At 43.0% G+C, this 10,387-nt stretch overlaps 1 protein-coding gene across 1 annotated transcript; it reads left to right on the top strand.

Annotated features, from left to right (window-relative positions):
* Window positions 1-3: 3 nt before the first annotated feature.
* GMNC (geminin coiled-coil domain containing) lies at window positions 4-3,696 on the top strand (the record flags this gene model as incomplete). The annotated part of the gene is made up of 3 exons (XM_010139772.1): window positions 4-66; window positions 1,450-1,566; window positions 3,052-3,696. Coding segments are annotated over 3 exons (825 nt in total), but the record flags the coding sequence as incomplete, so codon positions are not given.
* Between the last annotated feature and the right edge of the window lie 6,691 nt (window positions 3,697-10,387).

Below are 10,387 nucleotides of genomic sequence, written 5' to 3'. Positions count from 1 at the left end.
CTCGGTGCCCAGGACGCGGCGTGGCGGGGAGACCAGCTGTCCTCTCAGCTTTACAGAAACAAGCAGGTAAAGGCTCTGCGCCCCCCTGCAACCTCGGTTTCTCTCGTCGAGGTTCCCTGAACTTTGTATCACATATTGCACCTTCTGGGCTGGTTTATGGCACATCATCCTCTTACTGGCACAGGTGTGAGAAACGGTGAGAAACCACTTTATTTGGGTGGGCTTTGTTCCTTGCTGCAAGTATAGGTCTCCTCCATGTTGTCCCATGAAGCTGGGACAACTGTTGTGGGGTTCCCTATTAATCCCTAAGCTTCTTACACCATATTGCACCAGCTGACTTGGCACTAGAGAAGACCAAGGGCATGACCAGGGAGTCCCTCGGGTTCTGATGACGCAGAGCCTCATGCTGTTGACTAAAATTACATAGTGTGTGTCCTATTGAGTCCACCAGGATTAACTTCATAGGAAATGATTCCACCGGAATTACCCACTTATATGGAGGATGACCCATTTTGACCAATAAGCATTATATTTTCTCTCTTCTTTCCTTTTTTGTAAATTCCATCAAGGGGCAGGAGAAACTCTGAACAGTCCTAGAGAAAGGAACCCTAGGCAGATCACTCCAATCAAGTAGTTGGAATTATTTTGACACAGTGAGGACATTGACAATTCATTTACTAATTTCAAGTTCCCTAGAATTAAACCCTATTTCCAGACAGCAGTGTAGTTCTTTCTTTGGTTCTACCTCAATCATTTAAATCTGTGCTTTTCAGCCTGTGGTCAGCAGATGCCCAAAGTCCTTAGCAGAAGATCCTTTGTACTCCTGAAGGAGTCTCCAGATCTATGATCAGGAGGAAAAAATGTCTTGCAAATACATGAAAAAGTGTTTTTCTCATGAAAAAAGTGTTAGATTCTTGGGACCAGGGATTATCTCAGCTCTGTGCATGTTCTGGGACTGGGACAGTAGGGTCCAGAACTGAAGGGGTCACTGAGTGCTACTGTATCATAACAAATGGCAGCTGTGTCTTCTTTCAACACTCCACCTCCATAAATTGTTAGTCTGCTGCTCCACCTTCTCCTTTTCTCCACCAGCAGACCATAAATGGGAATGAGGAGGAATGAGACATGTTTACTGCTGCTCAGGAGGAGATCTGGCAGCTGCTGTCATGCCCATGACTGTTTCTGGCTGTTCATGGGACTACCTGTAATTCTTTTCAGTTACTATTCCATGGTTACAGGTTTTTCCTTATCAAACACTCAATAAAGGAAGTCAAAAGTGAAAACTGAACAATCATGCCACTTAGATTTACAGAGACAAGAGGCTAGAGGGGGTGGGTTGAGTTCACAAAACAAACACACAGATCATCAAATCCAAGCAGCCTGTACCATAGGGCAATTGCTATTAAGTTACAGAGTCAACATCTATTCATCAATATCTCTATTCCACAGCTTCAAGATACTTTGCTTCAGAAGGAAGAGGAACTTGCTAGGTTACATGAAGAAAATAATAACCTCCGACAATACCTGAATTCTGCCCTGATTAAGTGTTTAGAAGAAAAAGCCAAGGTATTGTGTTCAAAGCTGTGGATAGACGTGTGTGGAAGGAACGGGTTGAATAGGTACATGCCATTAAAATACATGGAAAGTGAGTGTAGACAACCTGCAGTGTGAGATCTGTGTAACTTCACAGAGCTGCCAGACTGCTGGTCATGGTGACAGTTTCCCCCAGGAATGACATCTTGACAGGTTCTGACTGTGGAGACAGTAGAGCCCATGGTGTAACCAAGTTTAGCTTAGAAGTGAAGTGTATAAGCAAGGTAAAATTATTCCATCTAATGCTTTTTTTCAGTGAGATGTTCAAATCTGAACATATAATTCTTGACTCTGCCTGTTTTGTCAGTTATCCCTTTCAAAGAGGATTAATTTTTCATTTTGTTTGTATTTTGGGTGCTTTCTGGTTTAGTCATCTTCCAATGATACAATTTATTCATTCACATTAGAATACTGATCTTCTAAGTTTTTTCAAATTTATTAATTAAAAAGTTATGGGGTTTTTTTAAAGGTGAAATACAAAATTAAACACTTCAGGTTGGATGAAACATTCTGTTAAACTCAGTGTGAAGGGGTTTTGTGATTAAATATTTTGACTCTCTGTCTCTTGTCCAAAATAAAGATAATTGTTTCTTGTCATCCTGAAGACATTTTTTACTATTCCAATTTGCCCGTGGAACCGAACTACTAATTATTTGCGCAGCTCTGTGGATTGGGCACAAGCTAAAAAAAGCTGTAAAAAACCAACAGACTTTCCTATTACATCCTGTTCTGAGCTGACAGTGTGGCATGTCCCCCCTCCCATGCCAAAACCTTGCTCTTTGTTGGGCACAGCAAGGAGACGTGGCCACTCCTTCGTGTCTTGTGGACGAGGGTCCAGTGTGACACCATCACAGGAGGTGTCTGAGCAGGGAATTCATGATGTGGTGGGTGTGGGGAACTTCCTTGTTATTGGTGCCTTCCTCTGACCATCCCTGGATGCCTGAAAGGCCCCTGTCCAGGGATAATTACAACTGAGATGGATTAGAATTCAGAGCTACTCAGTCTGCTGCTCTGAACGCTCCCTGGCCAAGATTACACCTGCCCCAGGATGACTTACTTTCGTATTCTCCTTTGTCAGGTCGCCACGATCGCCCCCACAGCCTTCTCACCTGCCAAATGCTGCTGGCAGCAACACGGCAGAGGAGTGTCATACAGTCAGGCAGGAGCTCTCGTTTCACACCATACTGAGAGAGAATGCGATCAAAGCACAGGCCTTATTGGCATTGTCAAATTCTTCTCTTTCTGGGACTGGATTATTGCAGACACTGTAAAGACAGACAATTGTCATATCCATGGGTTTTAGCATAGGGTGTAAAAAAAAAAAGTCTCTTTTTTTAAGAACAGTAGTAATCATCTTGCCCATCTAAAATCTGAGATCAGAAACATGTTGCTTCCAGGTAGCTAGAAATTCAGATTTTAATATTCTCTCTCCACCTCTTTTTTTTTTTTTTTAAATAGAAACTACTGTCCTGCCATGGCCAAAAAACCTGTACTCTTCTCAAAAACACCAAAAGGAGACTAAAAGAGGACTACTGCTTTGTTCCTCAAGAAACTCCTCATGCTTCCAAAGCTAGAAGGAACCTCTTTAATGAATTCACTGCCTGTGAAGAGCAAGTCAGCCCTACTGTGGACAGCTGGGTCTTGCAGACTTTAGGATTAAAAGACATCAACACCATAGATGAAACTTCAGCTAACTACAGTGCCTCGTCCTCAGACCTCGGAAAAGACACATTCCACCTGAGCCCTGGTGAAGCACTAGACTATGACCACAGTGAAGGAGCAGCAGGAGCGTGTAGCTGCAACCATGTGCCTCCAGCTAACAGCAGTACGCATTCATGCAGTGAGGACTCTTCCTGCCTCCCTCAGTTTTCTTCAGTACCATGTGTCTCCTCATCAGTGCCAAGCATTTCTTCCCTTGCAGCTTATGAGTTGCCTTATTTGACAAGCGATTTGTCTCCCAACAAAACAGAAGTGGCCTTCACAACATCTCTAAGTCCTCACCGCAACGTGAGAACGCACACTTTCCAACAAGGACAAGCCTTTGTGCGCAGAGATGATGCTGGAGGGTGGAGATTCACCTGGGTGCCCAAACAAGGTGAATAATGCACCTGCATCGAGGTTGAGCCATAGGGGATGTAGGAGACAGACACTTCATCTTGTGCTTGAGACAAGTTCAGGCATCAAAAATGAGCCCTTCTGGGCTCGGGTATAGGCTACTCTGTCTCCTACACGCTCGTTATCCCCTCCCAGATTTCCACAGGGGTGGCTTCAGATTGCACTTGGACAATTATCTGCCCCAGGCCAGAGGTACAAATTTGGTCCAGTTCTTTTGTACCTGTGTCAAGATACCTGCTTTTACTTGCTTTACTGTTTTTCTATCATCATCTTTGCCTTGTTAACTAACTGGTAGTTTCCAGCCAGAGTTCTCTCAGCTTCAATGATCACTCCCACATCCACCAAACTGGAAAACATTTTGGGAATACAGTTTAGAAATGGCACCTCTCTCACAGATATCCGTAGATGATGAAGGAGGCATAGGTTGGATGCAGAGGATAAGCAGTTTCTAAGTGATTTGTGTCTCTCTTGGCTGCACAGATTGCCTTGGATTGAAGTGACTATGGATTTCTTAATGTGTTGTGCTAGGGTGACCTCCCCACAGTTGCATGGTGCTGTCCTATTCTTTCATGATGCATCAAAATAAACAGGAATTGCTTCTATTGCCTGGAGGCTATTTATTTACAAGTGATTCAGTAAGTTCAGGGGTTTTTCTTAAGGTGTGATTAAGAGACTAATGTGTTTACTGGATTGTGTTTTAAAGATATTTTATCTGTCAGACGAAAGCTTGAGCGTTGGTCAGGAACTAGAATTGGAGATGCTGTGGAGTATTGACACTGCCATCACCAGCCAAGGCCCTGGCCCAGTATATTAGCAGCAGAAATTTTCTCATCTGTGGGTAATGTACACTCCAAACACTTCTTTCTTCTACAAAGGATGCATTCTCCTTGCCTGCAGCATCCCACTAGTCTTTCGTTATTTTATTCCATGTTTACCTAGCTGATTTTGGAAGCCCTCATAAACGGAAGGCTTCATAAGCAGCTTTGGTGGCTCCAGTAGGTCCTTTTTTGCAAGAGCTGCGCTTATGACACTGTCAGTTTTCTCTCTAGGAAACTGCTTCTTGACCTCTTTGTCCTGATCCCTGAGATCACACAGATGTATTCGCAATCAACATCGACCCAGAGTCAGGGCTTCTTCCTCCTCTTCCCATAACCCCATGCCTCCTATGGGAAATGCTTCCCCTACTTTGGGGAAGCAGTATCACACAGTGGTTAGAGTGAGTCTTTGGGAACCACAGCCTTCAACACCACCTCCTACTTCTCTATATTTCTGCCAGGCAGTGGTGGGTTGATGCCAAGACCATCACTACCTTGAGAATGCTTTAAAAAATCTCTGGAGAGAAGGTGCTCTAGCACTGCACGGGACTTGATATTTAGTAATGCTACTAACGATATGAAGTCAACTGGCATGAAGTAAGCACACCAGTAGTGTTTTGTGTTACCTTTGTTTTCTGCTTTGCAGTTGGTTGATGCCTAAATATTGGAAACAGAATTATTTGGTTATTCTTGCTTTCAGAATGGTCGCAGTGACATTAAGTAAAAACAACCATAATTGAGGATTTCCTTCCAGTGACTTATTTTCCTATAGAAAACCTGATATTCCTTTATATTTAGAGGATAAAAATATCTCCTAAATAAACTCTTTTGCCTTAGAATTGCAATATTTGGGACTCTGCGTCAGAAGCAGTAGTGATTTCCCAGAAGACTTTTAAATAATTAACTCTGTGTTTCAGGGTAGTTACTTTAAAATCAGTCATGGGGCAGACTTCCAGAACAGGCAATTTAAAAGCATTGATTGTAGGCATTATTACAGTAGGTTAAAAACAAACACCAAACAGCAGCAACAGCAACAAAAAAGCAACCAAAACCCTGAAACAAACAATAAACTCAAAATAAATGCAAGTATTTGTTTGGGGGTTTTGTTGTAGTCAGTAAAAACGTGGCCAGTGGATGAAGACTAGTCAGACAAGGCCTCTGTTTCTATAACATTTTTCTGCTTTTCAATGAAAGCAAAAGAAAAATCCTGTCCTACAAACAACCAGTTTCTTTCTCAAGCCATTTCCTTTCTGTTAGTCTCCTCTTGCCCTACTATATAAGGTAGCATTGAAGAAAACATGCCCATCGCTGTTTTTTTTTACTGGTGTGTGTGGTAGAGTAGAAAAAGCCTGAGCTTATCATGACTATGTGAGCGGAGACCCTGGTACGTGTGGTGTAGGTGATGAACAACAGCATGCTGGGAATAGACAGTATGGCCAGGGGATTACACCCCAGGCTGCTGTAAATGCCTCGTTCTGTGAAACAGAAGTAGAGAAAGACCTGTCTGTTTTCTAACGCTATTGAATGCTCTTAGTTACGTATTTCAGTGCTATGGAATCAGCAGCAAGTATTAAGTCAGGGTTTTTTCTCTAAAGAGAGAGGAAAAAGCTTTCCACCTGTTTGACATCTCCTTTCCACATTTTTATATCATTGCATGTGAGAACAGCTCCTGCAGAGAGCCAGAACAAAAGTATCAGATCTTTGGTACAATCTCGAAGTAAAGTTTCAGTAGGAATGAACTGATGCTTGAACCTTTGCCAGCCTTCTGTAAAGGGGTGACTGGCCGCTTATATCACAGCGAATAAATTATAGAAGTGAATAGTTCAATGAATAATTTACCTGAATGAATCCTCCTCTTTTCCTCTGGGTTCCTGAATTATACTCAACATGAAAGTGTTACATCCTGTGGCAGGGATTTCTGTCAGGCAGGGAAGCCTGACTTCCTGGAGCTCATTTGGGTAGAGGGCCTCATGGTGCTGCTCCTTCAGCTGATGGGTGCTCCTGATGTGCACGTGCAAACTTAAAATTCTGGTTTAGACACCTGCTTGAGGAAAGGTCTCTGTGTTGATAACGCTGATTGCTGTAGCAGAGGGGACACACTGGAAAGGAAATATAAAAGTCTCTAAAGTGTTTTAGAAAATGACTAGGAGTGATTTATTTTTCCCCGACAGCATCATTTGAACTAATATTTCCTGAGTTATCATGGACAACAGAAACAAGCTACTCCGTGTCTAACACCAACCCAGAGCGAGCAAGTCAACCCCAAGGTGAGGAACAAGACTCTTCTGCTTTTTTGTTTCTCTGTAATACTCCCACTGAGTTCAGTGGTATGATTCTCACTGAGGACAAATCCCGGTGACCAAACTGTTCCTTTACGTAAGTGTTGCTCTTATTGCCAAAAGAAAGCCTTTACTCAGTAATACTCACTCTGAAATGCCTGATTCCTCTGAAAATCCTGCTTTCATGCAGGTGAAATAGATGTAGAAAATGAGTAAGACATCTTATGGCAGATTACTGTCAAGCAGTGGGATCTCAGTGGCACATTACTGACTGGGCTGCTGCTGGTTTGACATGTTGACTTCACCTGTTGTGTCCCCGTGCCTGCCTTGGGCCTGAAAGCAGTAAAGCTGCATTAATGTGGTGCTGCTTCCAGCTTATTTACTTGCATCATGGCAGGGCTCATGACCGTAGGTGCAGGCTAGGACTGCAGCAGCAACACCGCTACTAACGTGGTACTAGTGAGTCTGAATCCAGTGCCCCAGAGTGTAGGCACACAGCATAGATGCACCCCAGACTGAACTTGTAAAAATCACCCCTAGAAATGGAGCCTAATGGACCACCTTTTTCTTCACGAGAGAAAATTCTGGAAATGCTTATTTGCTTTTAATTACTGTCCAGTATGCATTACAGTTCTTTGACCTGCAAAGACACGTAATAGAAGGTCTTTCCTGTACAAAGCCTAGGCTGGACTTTGAGATGGGGGTTCAGTCCTGGCCTGTGCCTGATGCTGCCTCTTTCTCCTTTTGTATCCGTTCCCAGGGGAAGCCAAAGCCACCCACATGGGAAATGTGAGGTAAAGCCTAGGGAAACCCATGACGCATTCCTGTGCCACAGACATAGCTAGAGATCAATAGGAACAGAAACAAAAAATGGAAACAAAATCCTGTTCTTCACACAGCCATCACAACTAGGTAGCCAGGAGGCAGCAGAGATGGAGGGTTTCAGCTTGGTATTGTACTTCTAACTTGAGAAACAAATCAGGCAGCTGGAGTAGAGGAGCAGGAGGCAGAAGCTCTAGGTTCCGATATCGCCCATTTCTGTACTTTGGTTTCTATGGCATCTACCACTGGACTAATTCATAGAAATGTAACAAGAAAACATGATTCTTGCTGCTGCAAACTGTGTGAGACATTCCCTCTTGCCAAGGATTGGTACTAGGCCCATATACCTCCAGGATGGGGAAGTATGACTTGAATGACCCAGGGGCCCTGGGAGGTTCTTTGAGCAGTGGTGAACTTCATTGTCTGTAAACATCCATCTTGTATTAACATACTTGTTTTATTTTTTGATTGGAAGTCTGTGTTCTTTATTATGCATCTGTAACCTGTGCAGCTGCACACTTTAAAACAATCCATGTTTTTAGAAAGGTATGCTAATAGAAATGGAAATTGATTTAACACTTAATATGTTGATTGAAAATGATTATATGTGAACGTCAAAATTACCAGTCTCATTAACTTATGTCTAATAAAATTTAACATCTAATTGATGCAATTCTTCTTTCTCACTTCAATATCTATTAAACAATGCAGCCACTTCTTATACTGCACAGCACCACGCCTGGCACCTACACACCTCTCCAGAGGACAGAAAAGACCCTTTATTTCCTGCAAACATGAGAGTCCACGCAAAGAGGTGCAATTTTTAACCATAATATAGCAGAGGTAGAGATGTAACAGCCACAGGTATGCTCATTTTGGTCTGGGCGCACACAGCATTGTTTTGTCTCAGAAATAGATTCCATGCTACAAAATAACTGGGACAGAGGGAAGTATTTTGCTTTTCTACTGCTATTTTTCCTGCAATAGGCTCTCACTTAATAGGCTTAGACCTTCTTTCTAGGGCAGCTGAGCATCCTGATCCAGGGCAACTTGGTACATCACAGTACTCCGAGTATTCCCGGTTTCGACTCTGAAATGATGAATTGTAAAATGGCACTGAAGTGTCACGCAAAGAGGCTGAAGATGAGAGATGAAAGCATGAGTAAAGAATTCAAACCCCTATTTAGTCAGCTATACTTGACAACAAAAGTAAAGCTGTGTTACTTATTAACTGTCCTTTCTGATTGTGGGCAGGTTTATTAGTAACCATGCACCAGCTGGAACCAGAGAGATCTATTTTTCATTAGAATGTGGGTTTATCACTTATGAAAAGGCACAAAGAGAGCCTGCCTTAATCTATTTTGCCCTCCTCTAGAAGCTCCAATAAGTCTATTAGATGGTTGATAAATGCTTTGGCTTGTTGCCAGGTAGCTGACATCCTATCATAAAGAGAGAGCAGACTATAAATAATCGGTGGAATAAGCTGTGATTCACCTAAAATTCCATCTCTCCAGTCATTCCTCTGCTTCATTAGTTGTGCATGATTGAATTATTTGAAGGCTAGATATTTACCTGCAGTTCAGCCCAAGGAATTCAGTATAATAATCGTACACAAGCAACAGATTATAAAAATCAGTAGGAGCAGGAAGATCGGGGAGGTCTGAGGTCTCTATTTTCCCTAATTTATTCAAAAATCCCACTCAGAAACTGTAGCTGTAATACTGGTATGGTTAACTGAAACTCCCAACAACTGCCTCAGAAGCTGTTATTAGTCAACAAACACTCTCCAAATACTCCTTTACTAAACAATATTTGAATGTATAACATCTTCCACCACCACATTATTCCTGTTAACGATCACAGAACACAGGGTAAGGCATTGGGAGTGTGGGAGCAATATGGCACTTTCAGGGGCACAGAATATATCATTAGATGAGCTGGAATGCAGGGCAGGAATCCTAACCTCCAGCTGTGCAGATTGAAGGCCTGACAGCACATTAGAGAAGTCACAGATGCAGTTAATATCCCAGATGTGCCACTGTCCTAGTTTGAGTTAGAACAGAACTCATTCTCTTCAGTGATTTTACTTTCCACCTCAGCCCTTTGAGTGACTGCACTTTCTGAAGTTAACAGCATTGTTTTGCAGACAGTGTCTGCTTCGAGGAGTGACAGAGCTTGCTATTTGCAGTTACTGCCAGGGACTGGTGTGCAGAAAGGCTCTTGCTTATACTTGCTCCTGTGGAGACCAAGGTCACTGCTAAATCCTGCGTACCACGGTGGGGGTGCAGTAACTTAGAGTAACTCCTGCTCTGTGAGCAGGAGCAGACAGGAGCAGGTGACCTTAAACTGACCGATAAGGTCATATTTGGGATAAAGCTTAGGGATCACAAGGGCCAAGCTTCCTTCCTTCTTCAATGGCCAGGGTCCCAGGAGGTCTCTCTCTGTACTGCCTTCTGTCCCAATCCATGCATTCCTGAATCCCATTCTCATTTGCCACTGAGTCCCATCTGGGCCTTCCCCAGCATCTGCCCACAGTATCAGCGGTGATGGTGATGTGACTGCCGTCAGAGGTGTTAGGTTCAGTATTGTAAGTATTTATATTTCGTTTTGTTATTTATTTTCATTAAAGCAATTTCAGTTTTATTTTCCAATCCATAAGTCCCTCTCCCTTACTCCCTTTTTCTCCCACTTTGGGGAGGGAGAGTGCTTAACAGAGAGCATCTGTCATTTGTCTAGTGGCCGGCCCAGCCCTGGCCCTTGACA

The sequence above is a fragment of the Buceros rhinoceros genome, unplaced genomic scaffold (genome assembly GCF_000710305.1).
Source record: "Buceros rhinoceros silvestris isolate BGI_N320 unplaced genomic scaffold, ASM71030v1 scaffold14527, whole genome shotgun sequence".
NCBI lineage: Eukaryota > Metazoa > Chordata > Aves > Bucerotiformes > Bucerotidae > Buceros > Buceros rhinoceros.
Note: the sequence above shows the minus strand (reverse complement) of the source record. Positions and strands in the feature narration are given on the sequence as shown.